Consider the following 20,706-nt stretch of genomic DNA (forward strand, 5'->3'; position numbering starts at 1 on the left):
TATGGTATATGTGTGTGAAAACACTGCAGTTGTTTCAAGACAATTGCTAATTTGTCACACGGTTGTTAAGTGAATGCAGCTGCCCCATTGACTTGGCTCAGCAGAAGGTCGCAAAAGGGGAAAATCACGTGACCGTCATAAATGTGAGTCAGTTGCCAAGCATCCAGATTTTGATCACGTGACCATGGGGATGCCGAAAAGGTCACCACCATGAAAAAATGGTCATAAGTCAACTTTTTCACCCAGTGCCGTCGTAACGTTGAATGGCCGTACGTTGAGAGGGCTTCCTACAATTAGGCAGAAGGATTGGGTTGGGTTTGGGGGAGTTAAAACAAAATTTGAGCGCAGCGGTGGTGGACTCTTAAGCTGGCTTTGTTGGCTTTGCACCGTGGTGGCGCAGTGTTTAGAGTACAGTACCACAGGCTACTTCTGCTGACTGCCAGATACCTGCAATTTGACAGTTCGAATCTCACCAGACTCATGGTTGATTCAGCCTTCCATCTTTCTAAGGTGGGTAAAATGAGGACTCAGATTGCTGGGAGCAATTTGCTTACTCTCTGTGAACCGCTTAGAGAGGGCTGTAAAAGCACTATGAAGTGGTATATAAGTCTAAATGATATTGCTATTGGAGCATGATGGATGAACATCTGGAAAACTCTGCTTAGCCTTAGTCACGACAATGTCATGGTGGAAACCTTCCACTCAGGTCCAATCTCAAGTACGTATTGATAGGATACCAATATATAACAATATGTTTGGATCCTATCTATATCCTATACACATCTTATCTATATCCTATATACATGATGCTAGTGTGAGAGAAACATTAGGACACGGGATGGAAGGCACACTGGTGCACTTATGCACGCCCCTTACTGACCTCTTAGGAATCGGGAGAGGTCAACAGTGGATAGTGTTAACGGTAAAGTTCTGGGGGTTAGGTGATGATACTACAGAGTCTGGTAGTGAGTTCCATGCATCAATTACTTGGTTACTAAAGTTTGTATCTGTTGTGTGCTCGTGTGTTGTTGCGGTTGAAGCTGAAGTAGTTGTTGACAGGAAGGATGTAGTAATAGATGATTTTATGGGCTATGCTTAGATCGTCTTTAAGGCAATCTAGTTCTTTTCAAACCTAGGATTGTAAGTCTAGTTCCATAGGTTAGTGTTTCCCAACCTTGGCAACTTGAAGATATCTGGACTTCAACTTCCAGAATTCCCCAGCCAACATTCGCTGGCTGGGGAATTCTGGAAGTTGAAGCCCAAATATCTTCTAGTTGCCAAGGTTGGGAAACACTGTCATAGGGTATTCTGTTGCAAGTGGAGGAGTGGAGGGCTCTTCTCGTAAAGTATCTCTGGACATTTTCTCGAGCCTCTAGGCATATCGACCGCCACGCTCCAACTGGGGGAACCCTTGAGCCTGGGGCAATCTCCAAATCGCTGTCCCTTCTGGCCCCTGGCCCATTTTCTCATTTCTTCTCAGGTTGGCCGTATGGGAAGCCGTGGGTCTCCGCAGCTCTTGTTTATTTTTTGAAGCGGATCCCCATGGCAGGAGAGGCTCCTTCGAGCGGCTGATAAAACCTTAAAGAGTGATGGAGTGAAAACAGCTTTGCTTTGAAGTGGGTTTCGCATTACCCGCTCCGCTCCAGCCTGTATATTTTATTCACCCATAAAATGATTTATAAGCATTAAAAGAGAGAGAGAGGGAGGGAGGGAGGCTACCATTTGGAGAAGGGGCACGGGGTGGGTGGGGTGGAGAATTGCGGTTAGTCAGAACCACTGGGCTGTATTTTAAATCATCTGCAGTTTCTCCTTACACACAGACACAGACACACACCTCTCTAAGTAACACCAGGGGGCTTTGGGCAGTGGGCAATGAATCCATCTCTGTCACTCTCCAGTTTTTCCTTTCGGTATTGGAAAAACAACAATAGCAACAGCAAGGAAGGAAGAACGAAACAAGCTGGAGAAGATGATTTTAAAAAATAAAAAAGACAGGAGACCGGGGGTTGGACTACATGACCTACAAGGTCCCTTCCAACTCTGTTAATATGTATCTGTATCATCTATATACTGCTTCTTTACATCCATGAGAGACAGGTCCTTCAAAGGATAAGGGTCGTGATATAATAATAATAACAACAACAGAGTTGGAAGGGACCTTGGAGGTCTTCTAGTCCAACCCTCTGCTTAGGCAGGAGACCCTACATTATTTCAGACAAATAGTTATCCAACATCTTGTTTAAACACTTCCAGCGTTGGAGCGTTCACAACTTCTGGAGGCAAGCTGTTCCACTGATTAATTGTTCTAACTGTCAGGAAATTTCTCCTTAGTTCTAAGTTGCTTCTCTCCTTAGTTTGTTTCCACTCATTGCTTCTTGTCCTGTCCTCAGGTGCTTTGGAGACTAGGTTGACTCCTTCTCCTTTGTGGCAACCTCTGAGATATTGGAGTCTCACATCAGATTGGATACCTATCCCTGAGATATATGCCAGGTGGAGCTTCCATAGACAGGAGCAGTGGAACCTCGAGGGCAGGAAGCAGCCAGGCACGCTCCTGATTTTGTGAAACTTCCTCCTGTTCCTTAGCTTGCCTTCTTTCCCCTAGAGACAGGATTGTAGCCGCCAATTTTTATTCTTAAACTCTGCAGATAATCTTTGCTGAATGACCGCAGCTGGGGCTGGCAACCCCGTTGCTAATTAATGCAATCATTAAACGAGACATCGTGTGATTGTGGTTGCAATTTCACTGTCATTTTTATGAGGCTGGCTGTGAAGTGCACAAATGCTGACACCATGTTACTTTCCCAGCATCGTTGTCATTTCAGTCGCTAAACAGCACTGCCGTTAAACAAGGACTCCCTGTGTATAATATACGGCAGTGATGGCGAACCTATGGCACGGGTGCCACAGGTGGGATGCAGAGCCATATCTGCTGGCACGCGAGCCGTTGTCCTTGCTCAGCTCCAATGTGCCTGTGTGTGCTGGCCAGCTGATTTTTGGCTTGCACAGAGGTGTTTTTGGCTTCCAAAAAGCCTCCGGGAGGATGGGGGAGGGCGTTTTTACCCTCCCCTGGCTCCAGGGAAGCTTTTGGAGCCTGGGAAGGAGGAAACATGAGCCTATTGGGCCCGCCAGAAGTTGGGAAACAGGCCATTTCCGGCCTCCAGAGGGCCTCCAGGGGGGCGGGGGAAGCAGGCATTGAATTATGGGTGTGGGCACTCACACATGCACGATAGCATGTGTGCACACTCTTTCGGCACCCAAGGAAAAAAGGTTCGCCAGCACTGATATAAGGAATTGAAAATGCAGAAGAGAAGATTACTGAGCCTAAGATAGAGGCTGTGCCTTTTTTTTTCTTTAGAACACCCACCCGGAGGAAGATAGTTGCTTCCTGGACTTTGCCCCCCCTCCTCCACCAGCTAGTGTTCTGGGATATACTCTGCCTGAATAAGGAGGCTCTCATCACAGTACTTTTTAATGTAATCTCAGGTTTTTAAACCGAGATTGGACATTAATTTGTCCGAAATGGTACATAGCAGTGATGGTGAACCTATGGCACGTGGAACCATATCGGAGGGCATGTGAAGCGTTTAGGCGGGGATTGCCATTCCTGCCGCTACTGGTATGATGCATGCGCAGCTCTGGGTGACCGGTGGGCAGGACTGCGCGTCACGGCGAGATTTTGCTTCTGCACATGAGCAGGGAGCAAAGTCTTGCAAGAGGACTTCGGTGATTTTTTTTGTCTCCGTACATACTCTTGTGAGATTTTGCTTCCTGCGCATGCACAGAACCAAAATTTGTTTGTTTGTTTGTTTGTTCGTTCGATTTTTATGCCACCCTTCTCCTTAGATTCAGGGCGGCTTATAACATGTCTAGCAATAGCACTTTTTACCAGAGCCAGCCCATTGCCCACACAACCCAGTCCTCATTTGACCCACCTCGGAAGAATGGAAGGCTGAGTCAACCTTGAGCCGGTGATGAGATTTGAACTGCTGACCTGCAGATCTAGCAGTCAGCTTCAGTAGCACTCTACCTCTATCTCATCGGGATGCATGTGCCATCCACCAGTCACTCAGAGCTGCGCGCGCATCACAATTTTTCCTACTGGTGCGCAGTGTGGCGCATACTGGTAAGGAACTCAATACTGGAAGTGTTGCCCTATGTCCGTTCCTGCACGAGCTGATTTTCAGCCTTGGGGAACGGCCGTTTTGCCCTCTGGAGGCTTCAGAGAAGCTTCCCTTAAGTCCCAGAGTGACAAAAACATCACAATGGGCAAAGGGAGATTCCCTGAAGCCACCGGAGTGCCAAAAACTATTATTCTGAACTTCCAGTTTGTACATTTGGCCTTTTTTTCACTGTCCGAGGCTTCAGTGAGGCCCGTGAGTGTACATGGGGTGGGTAGGTTGCGCATGTGCAGGGGGCAGTGCATGCATAGAGGGGAGGGAATGAGTGTGGGTACGTGCACGCACACTAGCGCACGCTCACACATCCTTTTGGCACGGGAACTAAAAAAGGCTCACCATCACTGCTATATATAGGAGGTCCCCTTGCAGCTCTGTTTTTCTGTATTTTGTATACCTGATTGGATTTGGAAAGCTTCTTATGCCCGATTTGGGGGATGGGGGGGTAAAGACTTTTTTTTTTGACTCTGCCAATTTTGGTTGGGAAAGGAGAGGCTGGGTACGTTCATATAAAGACCAATAACTCCTTTCCCAGAGTATGGGAAGCAACTGAATATCCCCAGGGGCCCAGAATCTCAGATAGCAGCAAAAAAAATAAAATAAATAAAATGCCATTTTAAATTAATGCCGTCATTTCCCATCCACCACCACCAAAAGCACTGCAGATACAGTGGGCTTTGTCGTCCGGTATCACACCTGGCTTGTCCATAACATGTCAGCCCCCAAAAAGGAAGAAAACGCCCCCGCCCCCTGCCTTATCTCTCCCCAATCTAATCCATCAAAAATCTTTGCCAGGGGAAATTCAGGGAAAGAAATATCTTGCATCCTGGGCTAATGGATGAGATCAGTGTCTTCAAACCCCAAACTCTAGGTGTAAGGGTAAAATATATTTTATATATATACGCTGCTCAAAAAAATAAAGGGAACACTTAAACAACACACTATAACTCTAAGTAAATCAAACTTCTGGGAAATCAAACTGTCCACTTAGGAAGCAACACTGATTGACCGTCAAGTGCACATTCAACTTTGTACAGAACAAAGTGTTCAATGAGAATATTTCATTCATTCAGATCTAGGATGTGTTATTTGAGGGTTCCCTTTATTTTTTTTTAGCAATATATATATATATATATATATATACATATATACATAATACATACATACATAGCGTTCTTTGGCTTAAGAGTTCTCCTTCAGCAAAACAAGGGGGCCAGGGATATTTTCAGTAAGATTTTTACGTGACAGTCCCCCAACTCAGCAATTTCTCTCACTTCCCAATTCCTGGAGTACAGAATTATTTTTTTCTTTTTTTCTTTTTCACCCCTGTTTATTTTTTCTCCCCCTAAAAATTCCAGTTGCTCTGAAATTTAATCACGTTGCTCATCCTGTGAGGCCTTGGAGATATTAAGCAGCTGCAATGCCGACACTCATAAAAGCTCAAACTTGCGACTGTTCACACCATTTCCCCACTCACCCCTCCTCCTCTCCAACCTGTGTGAATGTATGGCTGACAATTTTTTTAAAAAAAGAAAAAAAAAATTAAAATTAAGGCTTCCCTTCTTAGATTGTGGCTGCGCGGAACTGGCCTAGGTTCCACTGAAGAGGTGGCGATGTTCCTGCAGAGAAATGGCATGTCGTGTTTGCATACAGAGTTGTGTATTTAATATTTTATTAAAAAGTCACTATTCACAAGTGTGAGGGGGAAAGTCATTGATTGTCCCTCAGAACAGTGTTTTTTTCAAGCTTGGCAACTTTAAAGGAATGTGGACTTCAGCTCCCAGAATCCCCATGGGGATTTCAACTCTCAGAATTCCACATGGGAATTCTGGGAGTTGAAGTCCACATGTCTGAAAGTTGCCAAGCCTGAGAAATATTGCTTTAGAAGGTAGGAATTTGTCAGTGACCGCTGACCAGCAACTGCCAGGCCAAAAAATGGCAAGAAGGAGCCGCCAAGATTCAGATCAAGAGGTGGCGATGTTCATGCAGAGAAATGGCACATTGCGTTTGCCTGTGGATTGTGTATTTAATATTTTATTAAAATGTCATTATATCTACCTAAGGAAAAGGTGTAGAAAAGAGTGATTGTCCTTTAGAAATGGTGTTTTTCAACCTTGAAGTCATGTAGACTTCAACTCCCAGAATTCCCATGTGAGAATAGCCAACTGACTGGAGAATTCTGGGAGTTGAAGTCCAGATGACTTCAAGCTGCCAGGCTTGACAAATATTGCCTCGGAAGGTAGGAATTTGTCAGTGATCAGCAACTGCGAGACCAAAAAACTTGTATTTTCTAATTCTCTGTTACTGCTCTCCATTTTTCAACCAACAGCTCCCTTATCTGCTGCACTGCTGGACTTCAGCTCCCAAAGATACTGATAAAACTGAACGGGTCCAAAGATGGGCTACAAAAATGGTGGAAGGTCTTAAGCATAAAACTTATCAGGAAAGACTTCATGAACTCAATCTGTATAGTCTGGAGGACAGAAGGGAAAGGGGGGACATGATCGAAGCATTTAAATATGTTAAAGGGTTAAATAAGATTCAGGAGGGAAGTGTTTTTAATAGGAAAATGAACACAAAAACAAGCGGGCACAATCTGAGGTTAGTTGGGGGAAAGATCAGAAGCAACGTGAGAAAATATTATTGTACTGAAAGAGTAGTAGATGCTTGAAACAAACTTCCAGCAATCGTGTTTGGTCAATCCACAGTAACTGAATTGAAATATGCCTGGGATCCATCCTAAGATAAAATACAGGAAATAGTATAAGGGCAGACTAGATGGACCATGAGGTCTTTTTCTGCCATCAGTCTTCTACGTTTCTGTTCTCTGCCTTCCTGAGGATTCTGGGAGTTGTAGTCTCATGCTATAAGATGCCTTTCTTTCTCCCCATTGGTGATGTATCAGATGGATGGTGCACAGCCAGTAACAGGCTCCGCCTCTTTCTCCCCAGGTGTGGTTCAGCAACCGGAGAGCCCGTTGGCGCAAGCAGGCTGGGGCCAATCAGCTGGCTGCTTTCAACCATCTCCTGCCTGGTGGCTTCCCCCCAACCGGCATGCCAACATTGCCACCCTACCAGCTGCCCGATTCAACGTATCCGACCACCACTCTCTCCCAAGGTGAGCTGAGTCTTCCCAGGTAGGCTCGATAGGTTGAGCTAATTCTACTTCCTTGCAAAGCTGTATTACCGGAAACCTTATAGGCCTGTCCTTTTTACAGACTGAGAATTTAATCGTTTTAAGAAAAGATTGAACCAGGGTTCCCCAAACTTGGCCACTATAAGACTTGTGGACTTCAACTCCCAGAATTCTCCAGACAGTATTCTTGGAGTTGAAGTCCAGAAGTCTTCTTTATTGTTGTTAAAAATGTTTCTTTATTTTAACACAAACATGCAAACACGAACATTTAAAAGCATTGGACTTTGGGGGACATACCTGTTTCATACTTCTTATTGTACTCAGTCAGTCCTATTACAACCATAATTATTATTATACATAATACACTGCTCAAAAAAAAATAAAGGGAACACTTAAACAACACTATATAACTCCAAGTAAAATCAAATTTCTTTGAAACCAAAGTGTCCACTTAGGAAGAAACACTGATTGACAATCAATTTCACATGCTATTGCGCACATTCAACTTTTTACAGAACAAAGTATTAAAATGAGAATATTTCATTCATTCAGATCTAGGATGTGTTCTTTGAATGTTCCCTTTATTTTTTTGAGCAGTGTATATACTATATATTGATCTTACTTCAATATCTCTTTTTATTACATTTCTAACCGATCCTCTTTCTTCTAGTTCCACATTTTTATTCTCTTTGACTATATATCTTTATATTTCCCTTTTTCCCAGCGAACAATAGAACCTATTCATAATATTCTGATTCATCTTTATTTTTTTATCTCCATTGTTAGTTTGTCCATTTCCATACAAATTGTTGTTTTTTTCTATTAATCCTCTTCAGTGGGTATATTTTTATTTTTCCACTGTTGGATGAAGACAGTTCCAGTAGAATTAACTATATTTGACATTTTTCATACTTTTCATGTGTTATTCCCAGTAAGAAAAGTTCAGGCTTTTTATTTTACCCGTGCAAAGTCACCCAGCCATCTTGTGTGAAGCCGAAATGCCCACGCTGGGAATAGAAATCTGCATGTCTTAAAGCAGGCCAGGTCAAAGAATGTTGTCTGTCTCTTTTTTCTCAAACTTAAGGATGAGGTCCTTACTACAGTTGTGGGGTGGGTGGGTCCAAGGAAGTGAGCAGTAGCTCAAATCTGTTGGTCTTTTGTGCCTTCAGACAATTGCCATGGGGTTTACACAGAAATGCATTGCAATTCCTTTCTGGATTCCTTAGTGTTGTTGACTTTACAAGCTAGCATACTATCCTGGGTGTCTCCTATCCCTTTCCTGGTGGTCTCTTTTCCTTCTTTTCAGTCAGCTCCTCTAGGAAATGTATGTTCCCTTCTGAACCATTAGCGTCATTGACTTCTCAGGCTAGCCTTCCATCCTGGTGGTCCCCTATCCCCTTCCTTTTGGTCTCCTTTCCAATTCTCCTTACTTCTTTTAAGTCAGCTCCTCAAGGAAATGCATGTTCCCTTCTGAAATGTTAGCATTGTTGACTTCTCAGGCTAGATTTCCATCCTGGTGGTCCCCTATCCCTTTCCTCGTGGCCTCCTTTCCAGTTCTCCTTACTTCTTTTCAGTCAGCTCCTCAAGGAAATGCATGTTGCCTTCTGAACCGTTAGCGTCGTTGACTTCTCAGGCTAGCTTTCTATTCTGGTGATCTTCTATCCCTTTCCTGGTGGTCTCCTGTCCCTTTCCTGGTGGTCTCCTTTCCAGTTCTCCTTACTTCTTTTCAGTCATCTCCTTAAGGAAATGCATGTTCCTTTCTGAACTGTTAGCATCGCTGAGTACTCAAGCTAGCCTTCCGTCCTGGTGGTTCCCCTATCCCTTTCCTGGTGGTCTCCCATCCAATCCTGGCGGTCTCCAGTCAAGTCCTCCTCCAGCTTCTTTTCAGTCAGCTCTCCCAAGGAAACGGTTTGACTGCAGGCAAACTCTCTTTCTCATGGCTCCTTCTTTCCCCCCACAGACGGAGGCAGCACCGTGCACCGGCCCCAGCCTCTCCCGCCGTCCACCATGCACCAGGGGGGCCTCTCGGCAGCCACCCCCGACTCCGGCTCTGCCTACGGGGCCCGGCACAGTTTCTCCAGCTACTCAGACAGCTTCATGAACCCGACGGCTCCAGCCAACCACATGAATCCCGTCAGTAACGGCCTGTCTCCACAAGTAAGTCGTTCTTACGTTTCCGCTCTAGACATTTGCAAAAAAATAAAATCTGCTTTTCAGATACATTAAAGAGGGGTCCAGCAAACCTGGAAAACCGCGAAATCAGGGAATTATCAGGGGAATCGGCAGTTTGGGAATTATCAGGGAATTCGTGAAAAAAACGGAATAAATTGAGGGGGGAAAACAAACTATTAAAATGTTTAAAAGTCAGGGAAAAATCATGTTAAAAAAAACACGGATCGCGCTGCCTGGCAGAGTCAAGCAAAAATGAGCAAACTGTGGCAACCACTTGCTTCCTCAGCTACTGATATTTCTCCACGGCTTAGCCGTTTGGTATGACGTCATCGACGACCACGCCTTAACTAGATTCCCTAACTTACAGGGCAAGTTAGGGAAATATCAGGGAATTTCAAAATGCCTTTCCCCCAGACATCCTGATTAAATCATTGCACACCAACACAAAGATTGACAAGGCATCACATGCACACAAAGAGCCTAGAAAATCATTTTTGTCCATCAACGTCATCTGTGGTTTCCTCATTGTATCAGCCTCCCTGGCATCCTTCAACAGGGGCTCATCTTTTTCCCTCGGATTTTGTCAAAATAAAATTTGCCCGTACGTTGGCCAATATCGATGGAGCCATAAAGTTTGGTCCCTGATTAGCAAGTGGAGAAAAGGATTTCTGAGAGGGGAAAAAATGTTTATGCCTCACTGAACATGTCTCTTCAGAAATCCTCATTGATCCATCCCTAAACTGATATTTTAATTTTCTGTGACTCACAAGCTTTTAGTTTGGGATTTGGAAACTGTGCTGTTTGAATTTTGTTCAGAAAATGAGGTCCAGGTCGGGGAGAAACTGTGAGCCCCTGCCTCTTTTGGGGGGGATCCCCTTCCCGGTTTTGGCCCCCTTTGATGGAGCCAGCAAAGGTAGAAATTTAAAAAATAATAACAATCCATCTACCATCTTGTCCCATGTCAACAAATCTCAGCCGCTGACTCTGAAGATTCAAACAGCTTCTCTCCCACATTGTTTAAGTTTATTGCCGGCATTTGGAGCAAGGCGTGAGAAAAATCTAGATCTGGAGACAGGGCTAAATCTCCCTTTTTCTCCTGCACACATTTTTGGACACTTACATTTGTCGACGGAGCCATAAAGTTTGGACCCTAATCAGCAAGTGGAGAAAAGGATTTCTGGCAGGGAGGGGGGATCTGCCTCACTGAACGTGTCTCTTCTTTTGATGTATTTGTCTGACATTATTTTGATTTTATTGCATGGTCTTGTAACGGATTTAAAGATGTTTTCGCTTCTGTCGTTCTAAGGGGGAAAAGGGTCATAACTGTTTATTTTGCTGATTTTTCAAAATGGGAAAAGTCCACCTTACAGTTTATTGCTTTTTAAAGTTTCATTTCATAGCTCAGATCTATAGAAAGAGGAATAAAGGAATTAACTGCACATAAAAATAATATGGGGTCCAAAATCTAGGCGTTGCTTTGGATATGAGGGGTATGTGTGAGTAGAAACTGTTTATCCATATTTTGTTTCTTTTATAAGATTTCTTTACTGCAAGGCTTAATTTGGAAAAGTCAAAGATCTCTCTTTAAGGTGCAAAAAAATTAGAATTTCCTAATGGTGTGGATTCTAACGAGGGGAAAACATTCTGTACATGGTCAGAGGCCAGTTGAGAAAGAACCCCGGGAGAAAGTCAGAAAGACAGAAGTGAGGGTTGAGCTGTCAAATAGAACCCCCAAAGAGGGAAAGATAAATTTAATTGACTGATTTCGGACACCTGGAAGTTGGTTTGCAAGGCAGAGGAGATCCTTTTCAACCCAGTTAGCCAATCAAGAAAAATAATATTTTAATCTAGTTCTGGCAATTTTCCACTGGCGTGTGTGTGTGTGTGGAATCAGAATAATTTCCTTCCAAAGCACAGGGGAAAGCAGGGGGAGCTTTGGAGTTAACCTGCAAAATTGGAAGAATGGGAAAACAATTTTGCATTCCCTTTACAATTTTGCATTAGGTCCTCAGAGATGTACCTAGGAAATGCCTTAAAAGCGAGAGGGGAAATAGATTATATCTGCAATATTCTTTTTGCGAGAGTAAAAAATAAATTAAAACTGCATTCGCACTCACACCAAACTACTTTTCAGCATTGATCCCTTTTAAATATGGTTGGTTTAGAAAGGCCTGGCAGGAAATTAGGAGATTAATCTTTTAGAGAGAGAAAAAAAAGTTCTGTCCAATCCTTTATCCCAGTAAAAGATGGCATGAAAGTCCATTCACCAGGGATGAAGGCGTTTCCTTCCAACACTAAAATTGCCCCCACGCTGGTTGTTTTCTTTCCGCCGTGCTGAGGGCCAGCTTCTAGATTACACAGAACTCTTTTGGAGAGATGGGGAGGAATTGGAAAAGTTTCTTGTATCTGCCTGTTGCAATTAGTCCCTCTTGTTCTGTGAAGGGGCAGTTGGTCTCCTTAGTGTCTTTTGACCTCTTTCTAAATTGGACGCTGAACCACGTCCCTGAAAACCTGCCAGCCCCAGCAGGTCACTCCATGTCAACTTCATTTTCTCTTCTTCCTTGGCAAGAAGAGGGGCTGGAGCCATGCAGCCAAAGGTTGTGAGTGTGGGTTTTGGGGAGAGAGTGTGTGTGCATTTCTCTCTCTCTCTTTCTTTTTCTTTCTTTCTTCCCCCCCCCCTCCCCAAAGTCTTGTACCTACACGGCGCTAAGCTGGCGGAGCCACGAATTGTGATCTTCCCCGAGCCCCGGCCTTTTGCAAATTGGCAAAGCGCGCCGGGGTCTCTAATGCCTCTTCTCCTTGTGTCGCCATAATGCCACGATGTTCCCAATCTGCTTTGAGGGATGGAAAGATTAAGAATAATAAAAAAAAATTGCAATAAAATATGTGTGAACGCGAGGGTAATTGTGGACAAATGCGGCATTCAAATTCATTTTTCCACTTCTTTCACATACCATTTCAATCTTATTTTCTGCTTATTAATGAGATCTTGTTGGCTGAAATGGGCAGAGCTGCCCATTTTCTGGAGTAATTGCACATAATTTTCTTTTCCAGCAGTGATTTGCATCTTCGCCGCCACCCCCTTCATTCTTCACTTTAACCCCCCCCCTTTCCAAATCTCCCTCTCCTTTTTTCTCCCCCTCTCCTTATTTCACCCCTCCATGCCTGTCTGGCAAGACTTAATTTTAAATGCTTATTATACACTTAGACGTTTGGACCAAACCAAGCAACGGGTGGCAGAACGAAAGCATCCGTGTCAACCTCCCTCTCGCTCCTCCTTTTTTTTTTTTTGGCTCCCTCGTTACCAGCCTTATCACAGTTGTAATTAACACTCTTAAAAAACTGGGCAAAATCAGTTTTCTAGTTGCGAAGAAACACCACCACCATCCCGCCCCATCGTGACTGGAAACTTTTCTTTCTTCCTTCCTCGGAAGAAATTCAAAACAGAGAATAGCGCCAATCCCAAAAGGTCTATTTTTTTCTCCCCCGGTTGTTTGTTTTTTGGTGTGGACGGGTGTCAACAATGGGACACACAATTTTGTGACGTGGCTTTGTCTATCCTGGGTTTTCCATTGTGAGAGATAGTGGTGTGTGTCTTTACAATCATCCAGGGAGAAAAACCCTTGAATGAATCTCTTCTGAAAAATGCTCAGCAAATGATGGCGATTTAGGTTTACATCAAACCTTATTCCACAGCCTAAGAATTATTAGAGATAGATGATAGGTGGGTAGGCAGGCAGAAGATAGATAGGTAGGTAGGTAGGTAGATAGATAGATAGATAGATAGATAGATAGATAGATAGATAGATAGATAGATAGATAGATAGATAGATATAGATAGATAGATAGATAGATAGATAGATAGATAGATAGATAGATAGAAGACAGACAGAAGACAGTGTCTGTACTGCCATTAGCATCCATTTGGTTCTGAACAAAGCTACTTTTGCAAATAATACGTACATTTTTATTCCGGCTTTATCCCCCATCCCCTCGTTCTCCTGCACCGATCATTTTATGAAAAGCTTTTGCAGAATTACCATTATTATAGCTACGTGCTCAGTTGGATTTCTTAAGAAAAGGGTTTTTTAGCCGTTTAGCTGGGAAGACAAAATGGGGGTCCTCAGTAAGACCAGGAAAACCTGTGAAATGCGAAGGAAAACATTTAAAGAGATGTGTCCTTCTAGAGTCGGAAGGTGTTTCCTAAAAAACAAAGGCTGCTTGGAGTGAATTTTCTGCAGCCTTGTGCTTTGGATCAACTTCTTTTCCATCCCATCCTGTGCGATGAGCTGTCTTTTAATTGCAACTTTTGTAAAATAAATAAATTAAAAAACACCTCAGTGTGCTTCTCTTCCTGGTTTGGAAACTGGGCTTCCGTAAAGGAAACTAATTGTTCGCTGTTCCCCCCACACACCTCCCTACCCCCAGCCCCCCTCCCAGAGTCTTTCTGGCATGCCTCAAAGTTTGGTAAATTATTAAACTCGAGGATCCCACAAAGCTGCTATTTCTTCACCACCACCCCTCCCGCCTCTTCCATCTGTTCCTGTCAATTCGATGTGTCAGCTACAGGCTTTGGGAGGGGAGAGGAGAGGAGAAGGAGAGGTGGACTTTCTCCTGTGAAAAGAGGAAGGCACTTATTTTCCAGAACATCAAGGTGAGCTCTCCGTGAGGACTTTTGGCCCTAATAATGCAGGCCCAGAAATGTCCTCTCTCTGTTGGGGGGCAGGTTGAAAGTCAGAAAAACATATTGCACAGATAGAGGTGGTTGGCTTTGTGTTTAAAGCACATCCATGGAGGTGGGATGGAGAGAAGAAGATTTTGATGTAGGTAGGGTGGAGGAAAAAAAACTTTGGTTGACTGTAGGGTGGAGAATTTTTGATGAAGGTTGATGATGTTTGTCCATCGTGTTTGAGGAGGACTGTACTCAATGTGTCCACAGGTGGATGGTAAGGCCTATAAGGGCATGAAATGTTCTGCCACATGTTGGGCAGACATGTGTAGGCACCATTGTTGCAGCATTTGCATTTGCAGCCCTGGCTTTGCGGTTACGAAGGTTAGGGTTGAGAGAACAAGATTTTGATGTGGAGAGTTTTTGAGGAAGTTAGGGTGGACAGAAGAAACTTTTGATGAAGGTTAGGGTTGAGAGAACAAGATTTTGATGTAGGAAGGATGGAGAAAAGAACCTTTTGATGAAGGTAGGGTGAAGAGCTTTTGAGGAAGGTAGGGTAGACAGAAGAAACTTTTGATGAAGGCAGGGTAGAGACGAGATGTTTTGATGAAGGTAGGGTGGAACAGAAGGTTTTGATGAAGATAGGACGAAGAGAAGAATCTTTTGATAAAAGTAGGATGGACAGAGGAAGATTTTGATGAAAGTAGGGTGGAGAGAAGATATTTTGATGAAGGTAGAGTGGGCAGAAGAAGATTTTGCCCTAAGATGGACAATCTCAATGCCTGATCCTGAATCCTACTTAGAAAAGAAAAAGTTCCCTTTTCCTGCCAATGTGCTGGTTGGAAGGAGCCCAAACCTGGCTCCTTGGGTACCCCATTATCCTCTTTTTTGAAAAAATAGTGAGGGAATCTGACTTGTAGGCAAAACGTTCATCCTGACTAATGCCAGCCTTTTTCAGCAGGTGCCCTCAAATTTTCCATCTGTGTGTAAAAATCCAAGAGTCCTCCTCTTCCGCTTCTATCCAGTCTTTCTTCATGGGCAGACATGTTATCTTGGGGCATTGCGCACTGTTTTTTTTCTTTTCCTAAAAGTCTTTGGTACCTTCACCATTTCCTGTTTTGCCTCCTTTCAAATGCCCCTTCTTCTCTTCAACGGGGGAAAACAACAAGAAAGAAATTTCTCATTGTTCCCTCCTGCCCCTCCTGGTTGCTCTCTTGTCTTTTTTCCATGCTCTTTTTTCCATGCTCTTCCTCTGGTTGTTGAGGTCCTTTCATCCTTCTCTCCAAGATGAATAAGGGAACCTTGGAGATGAGTTGAGGCAGTCCAAAGAGAGGAAAGAAAATGAGAGCTCAGCCATTAGCAATGCAGCCACGTCTCTGGTGACCTCTGAGGCATCGGAGGTCTTTCTCCTTATGAAAATGTTGTCTCGGCTGGTGGAATCCCATCTTTGAGAAGGTCCTCAAGCCAAGCCAGGGAAGGATGTTGAGCTGAAGTCCCAGACCTGGGTGTAATATTGTGAGTGACCCTCATGGGGTCTGTGGTTGATGCCAAGAATGATTGTCAGGGGTCCCATTGAATTGACCTTAGTGTAAGAGCGGGTGGGACCCTCTCTGGCCCAGTTCTCCAGCCAGTGCAGAATTTTACGGAAGTCCTGCCTGCTTCCCTGCTCCTCAAAATGCCGAGCAAGGAGCCGCCGAGAGTCTCCCTGAGAAACTGGCTTGTCTACTGTACGGTTGGGAGATGTTGCTGGGAAGGGGGTGCTCTTTTGGGGGAAACAGAGGCCCTCAAAAGAATAAGAGTGGAGGATTTTCCTCCCCCTCACAAAGTGGAGGGTGCCGGCCTCTTCCCCCTCGAAGGAGAACGCGCCCCCCCCCCCCTGTTTCCAGCCAGACGAGACAAGAGGGTCGCCGGGCTGAAAGGAGGGAAAGTGATCAAAGGTGTGGACAGCTGGAGCTTTCGCGATAAGGCCGGTATTAAGGCTTATCGGGCGCGGGGATGAGGCCTATCCCATTGCAGTCAATAAGGGCTTGAAAACGGATCATGGCTCCCCCGGGAATCCCAGCAGAGAGTAGGGATTGGGGACGGACGGACTGTGATTTAATCACAGCTCTGCAGCCAGAGGGGACTGAAACAGGCTTCCATAGCCCCCCACAAACCATCCGCCCCGTCCGGCCTTCTGCTCTGCAACCCAGCCCCACATGGGTTACAAATAGGGGCAGTCCCAGGGACAAAAGAATAATGTCTTCAGTGGCACAGAGGAAGGGAAGGCTGTAGATAGAGAGGAGGGGGTGTCTGTGCATCCCCCTGGCCCCTTTCTGACAGCAAAGCCAACAATCTAACACTGGGCTCCGTTCGTCTGCAGCCAGTGGGGTCTAGATTTGCCTTAATAATAAATAATAATAATAATAATAATAATAACAGGGTTGGAAGGGACCTTTGGTGGTCTTCTAGTCCAACCCCCTACTTAGGCAGGAAACCCTACACTGCTTCAGACAGATGGTTATACATCTTCTTTAAAACTGTCAGTGTTGGCGTAATCCACAACTTTGGAGGCAAGCTGTTCCACTGATTAATTGTTCTGTCAGGAATTTTCTCCTTAGTTCTTTTCTCCTTGTTTAGTTTCCACCCATTGTTTCTTGTTCTACCCTCTGGTGCTTTGGTGAATAGTCTGACTCCTTCTTCTTTGTGGCAACTCCTGAGATATTGGAAGGCTGCTATCATGTCTCCCCTGGTCCTTCTTTGCATTAAAACAGACATACTCAGTTCCTGCAACCATTCTTCATATGTTTTAGCCTCTGGAGTTTCAACATCCTTTTTACATTGTGGTGACCAAAATTGAATGCAGTATTCCACGTATGGCCTTAGCAAGGCCTTATAAAGTGGTATTAACACTTTGTGTGATCTTCATTCTATCCCTCTGTTGATGCAGCCTAGAAACTGTGTTGGCTTTTTTGGCAACTGCTGCACACAGCTGGCTCATATTTAAATGGTTGTCCACAAGGACTCCAAGATTCCTCTCACAGTTATTACTGATGAGCAATACACCCAGGGGTGGGTTACTGCCCAGGTGGGTGGTGGTGGTGGTGGTGGTGCAGTGGGGTAGCGTAATGGAGCTCCATCCCAGAACACCAATTTGCACTGAAAGATGTTGAAATAAAATGCAGGGTGTCATGCAAAAGCCATGTCCACAGTGTGATAGTAAAAAATCTGGTAGCCCTTCACTCATGTATCACATATACTGTACCTGTGTATTTTGTTTTCTTCCCTAAATATAGAACCTTACTTTTTTCACCCTTGAATTTCATTTTGTTAGATAGCGCCCATTGTTCAAGTTTGTCAAGAGCCTTCTGTATTTTGTGCCCATCTTCTGGAGTGTTGGCTATTCCTGCCTTAAGCGTGGGCACTATTTTTTTCTGTGGGGGATCAAGGCTCCCTCGTTCCCTACAAGCACAGGGCTGTGAACACCCCCCCACACCCACACACACTCTTCTGTTTTTGGCTTGCCACTCAAGCCCCCAGACTCAGGTGGCACCATCCGAATCCTGGGCCAGCCTGGCTCTTCTCCACCCGAATTCAAGCCTCCCTGATCCTCTCCGCTTTGGGTTTATTGCTCTGAGCCCATTTGGTCTCTGCCCCACTTCCGGCCCACCCCACGGAAGGGATGGGAACCCCATGGGGTTGGGGACACCTCCTTACTGCAAAGTGGGAACTATGGGCCGATGAAGACCCTGGAGAAAAAGAGGTCAGGGTTAGGGCTGTGGGCAGATGCTAGGAGATGGCTGGATTCACTCTAGGCAGGTCATCCCTGCATTTACAGACTTCCCTTCTTCCTGGCAAGGGTCCCAGACCCTCCTGCAGGGATGTCTCTTCACCTTCTCCTCTTCCTCCTCCATCTTATCTTCCCTCCTCCGTCTTCTCTTCTCCCGTCTTTCTCCATCTCCTTCTCTGTTCCTTTTCCATCTTCTATCTCAATCTCTATTTTCTCCTCCATCTTCCTCATTCTTTCTTCTCTTTTGCCACCTTCTCTTCATCCTCCTCCATCTTCTCTGTCTTCTCTTCTCCCACTTTTCTCCTTCTCTTTCTCTCTTTCTTCCTTCTCCTTTTCTACCTCAATTTCTATCTTCTCCTCTTCCTCCATCTTCCTCCTTCTCTTTCTTCTCTTTTGCCTCATCCTTTTCCATTATCAAATGACCTAAGTCTACAGTGCCAAAGCCCACTTCAACAATATTGCCAAAAAGGCTTCTAAAGTTGTTAACCTGATCCTACGCAGCTTCTGCTCCGGCAATCTTACACTACTCACCAGAGCCTACAAAACTTTTGTCAGACCCATCCTTGAATACAGCTCATCTATCTGTCTGGAATCCATACCGCATCTCGGACATCAACACTCTTGAAAATGTCCAAAGATACTTCACCAGAACAGCCCTTCACTGGTCCACTCGAAACAGAATGGCCTACGAAAATAGACTAACAATACTGGGTCTAGAAAGCTTAGAACTACAACTCCTAAAACACAATCTAAGTATTGCCCACAAGATCATATGCTGCAACGTCCTGCCTGTCAATGACTACTTCAGCTTCAACTGCAACAACACAAGAGCATGCAATAGATTCAAACTTAATATTAACCGCTCCAAACTTGACTGTAAAAAATATGACTTTAGCAATCGACTTGTCGAAGCCTGGAACACATTACCGGACTCCATAGTGTCTTCCCCTAACCCCCAACATTTTACTCTTAGACTATCCACAATTGACCTCTCCAAGTTCCTAAGAGGTCAGTAAGGGGCGTGCATAAATGCACCAGTGTGGCTTTCGTCCCCTGTCCAATTGTCTCTCCTATATCTCCTATATCTCTTCTTCCTTTCATATATTTTCTCCTCTATTTTCATATCTTTTCTTCTATCCTTTCTTTATATATATTACTACATGTCTATTCTCTTCAATATGTATTGTTTATTGGTCAAATAAATAAAATAAATAAAAATAAATAAATTTTATTTTCCCCTCCTCTCGCACCGTTCGTCATCTCCATCTACTTCTCTCTTCCTTCCTTCCTTCTCCTCTTCTGCCACAATCTCTAACCTCTCCTCTTCCTCCATCTTCCTCCTTCTCTTCCACCTTTCTCCATCTCCTTCTCTGTTGCTTCTCCTCTTCTATTTCAATCTCTATCTTCTCCTCCAACATCCTCCTTCTCTTTCTTCTCGTTTGACATCTTCTCTTCATTCATCCCAGCTTATTTTCCCCTCTTCCATCTTCTCCTCTCCCACCTTTCTCCATCTCCTTCTCCCTTCCTTCTCCTCTTCTACCTCAATCTCTATCTACTCCTCTTCTTTCCACCTTCTCCTTAGAAACATAGATTGACGGCGGAAAAAGACCTCATCGTCCATCTAGTCTGCCCTGTATTTTATCTTAGGATGGATCTATGTTTATCCCAGACGTGTTTCAATTCAGTTCCTGTGGATTGACCAACCACATCTGCTGGAAGTTTGTTCCAAGCATCTACTACTCTTTCAGTCAAATGATATTTTCTCACGTTGCTTCTGATCTTTCCCCCAACTAACCTCAGATTGTGACCCCTTGTTCTTGTGTTCACTTTCCTATCGAAAACACTTCCCTCCTGAACCTTATTTAACCCTTGAACATATTTAAATGTTTCGATCGTATCTCCGCTTTCCCTTCTGTCCTCCAGACGATCAAGATTGAGTTCATGAAGTCTTTCTCGATAAGTTTTATGCTTAAGACCTTCCACCATTCTTGTAGCCCGTCTTTGGACCTGTTCAATTTTATTCTCTCCTTCCTCTCCTTCCTCTTCCTCCCTTCCTCCTTCCCTTTCTTCCCCATCTCCTAATTCTCCATTTTCACCTTCATCTTCATGCCACCTTAGCCCGCCCCCCTTTCCTTGCTCTGTGTCGGACCCTCACTTGCCCTCCCCCACCTCCCTTCCCTGCACCCCATCTGGGCCCCTCTTCTCATTTGTTCTCCCCTCCTTTGATGTCGAGAGGAGAGCCGCCTGCCCATCGCTGCTGCCGCCGCTGCCACAGAGGGATCAGAAGTTTGCTGTGTCTTCCGCGGCCTCCTTCTTTGATCCGTGTCCTGAGGCCCCCTTGACGGCAGGGGGAAAAATAAAAAAAAAATATTAAAAAAACCCGACACAAAACGAGTCACTCAGAGTGATTCCTGACAAGTGTCTCCTTGAGATAAGGAAGCCGTGGGTGTCTTGGGTCTCCCCACCCCCCCTTTCATTTTTAATACCTCTCTTCCTTCTCCCTAAGAAGCGGCTGCATTAAACTGCTGAGGAGAGCAACCCAGCCTCTCTCTTTTTTCCCCCTTTCCCTCTCTTGCCTTCTCTTTCTATCTGTTTCTCCTCTCTCTCTTCTTCTCTTTTTCCCTTTCTTTCTCTCTCTCTTTCCCCCTCTGTCTCCCCTCTCTCATTCTCTCTCCCTCTTTTTTTTCTTTCTCCCTTTCACTCTCTCTCTTTTTCTCCCTTTCTCCTCTCTCTCTTTTCCTTTTCTCTCTTTCTCTTTTTCTCTTTCTCAGTCTTTTTCTCTTTTT

The 20,706-nt window shown here is 44.6% G+C and overlaps 1 protein-coding gene across 2 annotated transcripts in view; it reads left to right on the forward strand.

Annotated features, from left to right (window-relative positions):
• The window catches only part of PAX7 (paired box 7), a 124,165-nt gene that overhangs the window by 76,050 nt on the left and 27,409 nt on the right, over positions 1 to 20,706 (forward strand). For both annotated transcript variants that reach the window (XM_070759401.1, XM_070759400.1), the window contains exons 6-7: positions 7,127 to 7,292; positions 9,271 to 9,467. In XM_070759401.1, the coding sequence (XP_070615502.1) occupies positions 7,127 to 7,292; positions 9,271 to 9,467 (363 nt within the window). The remainder of the gene's footprint in view (positions 1 to 7,126; positions 7,293 to 9,270; positions 9,468 to 20,706) is intronic.

Source organism: Erythrolamprus reginae, chromosome 8, assembly GCF_031021105.1.
Source record: "Erythrolamprus reginae isolate rEryReg1 chromosome 8, rEryReg1.hap1, whole genome shotgun sequence".
Classification (NCBI taxonomy): domain Eukaryota; kingdom Metazoa; phylum Chordata; class Lepidosauria; order Squamata; family Dipsadidae; genus Erythrolamprus; species Erythrolamprus reginae.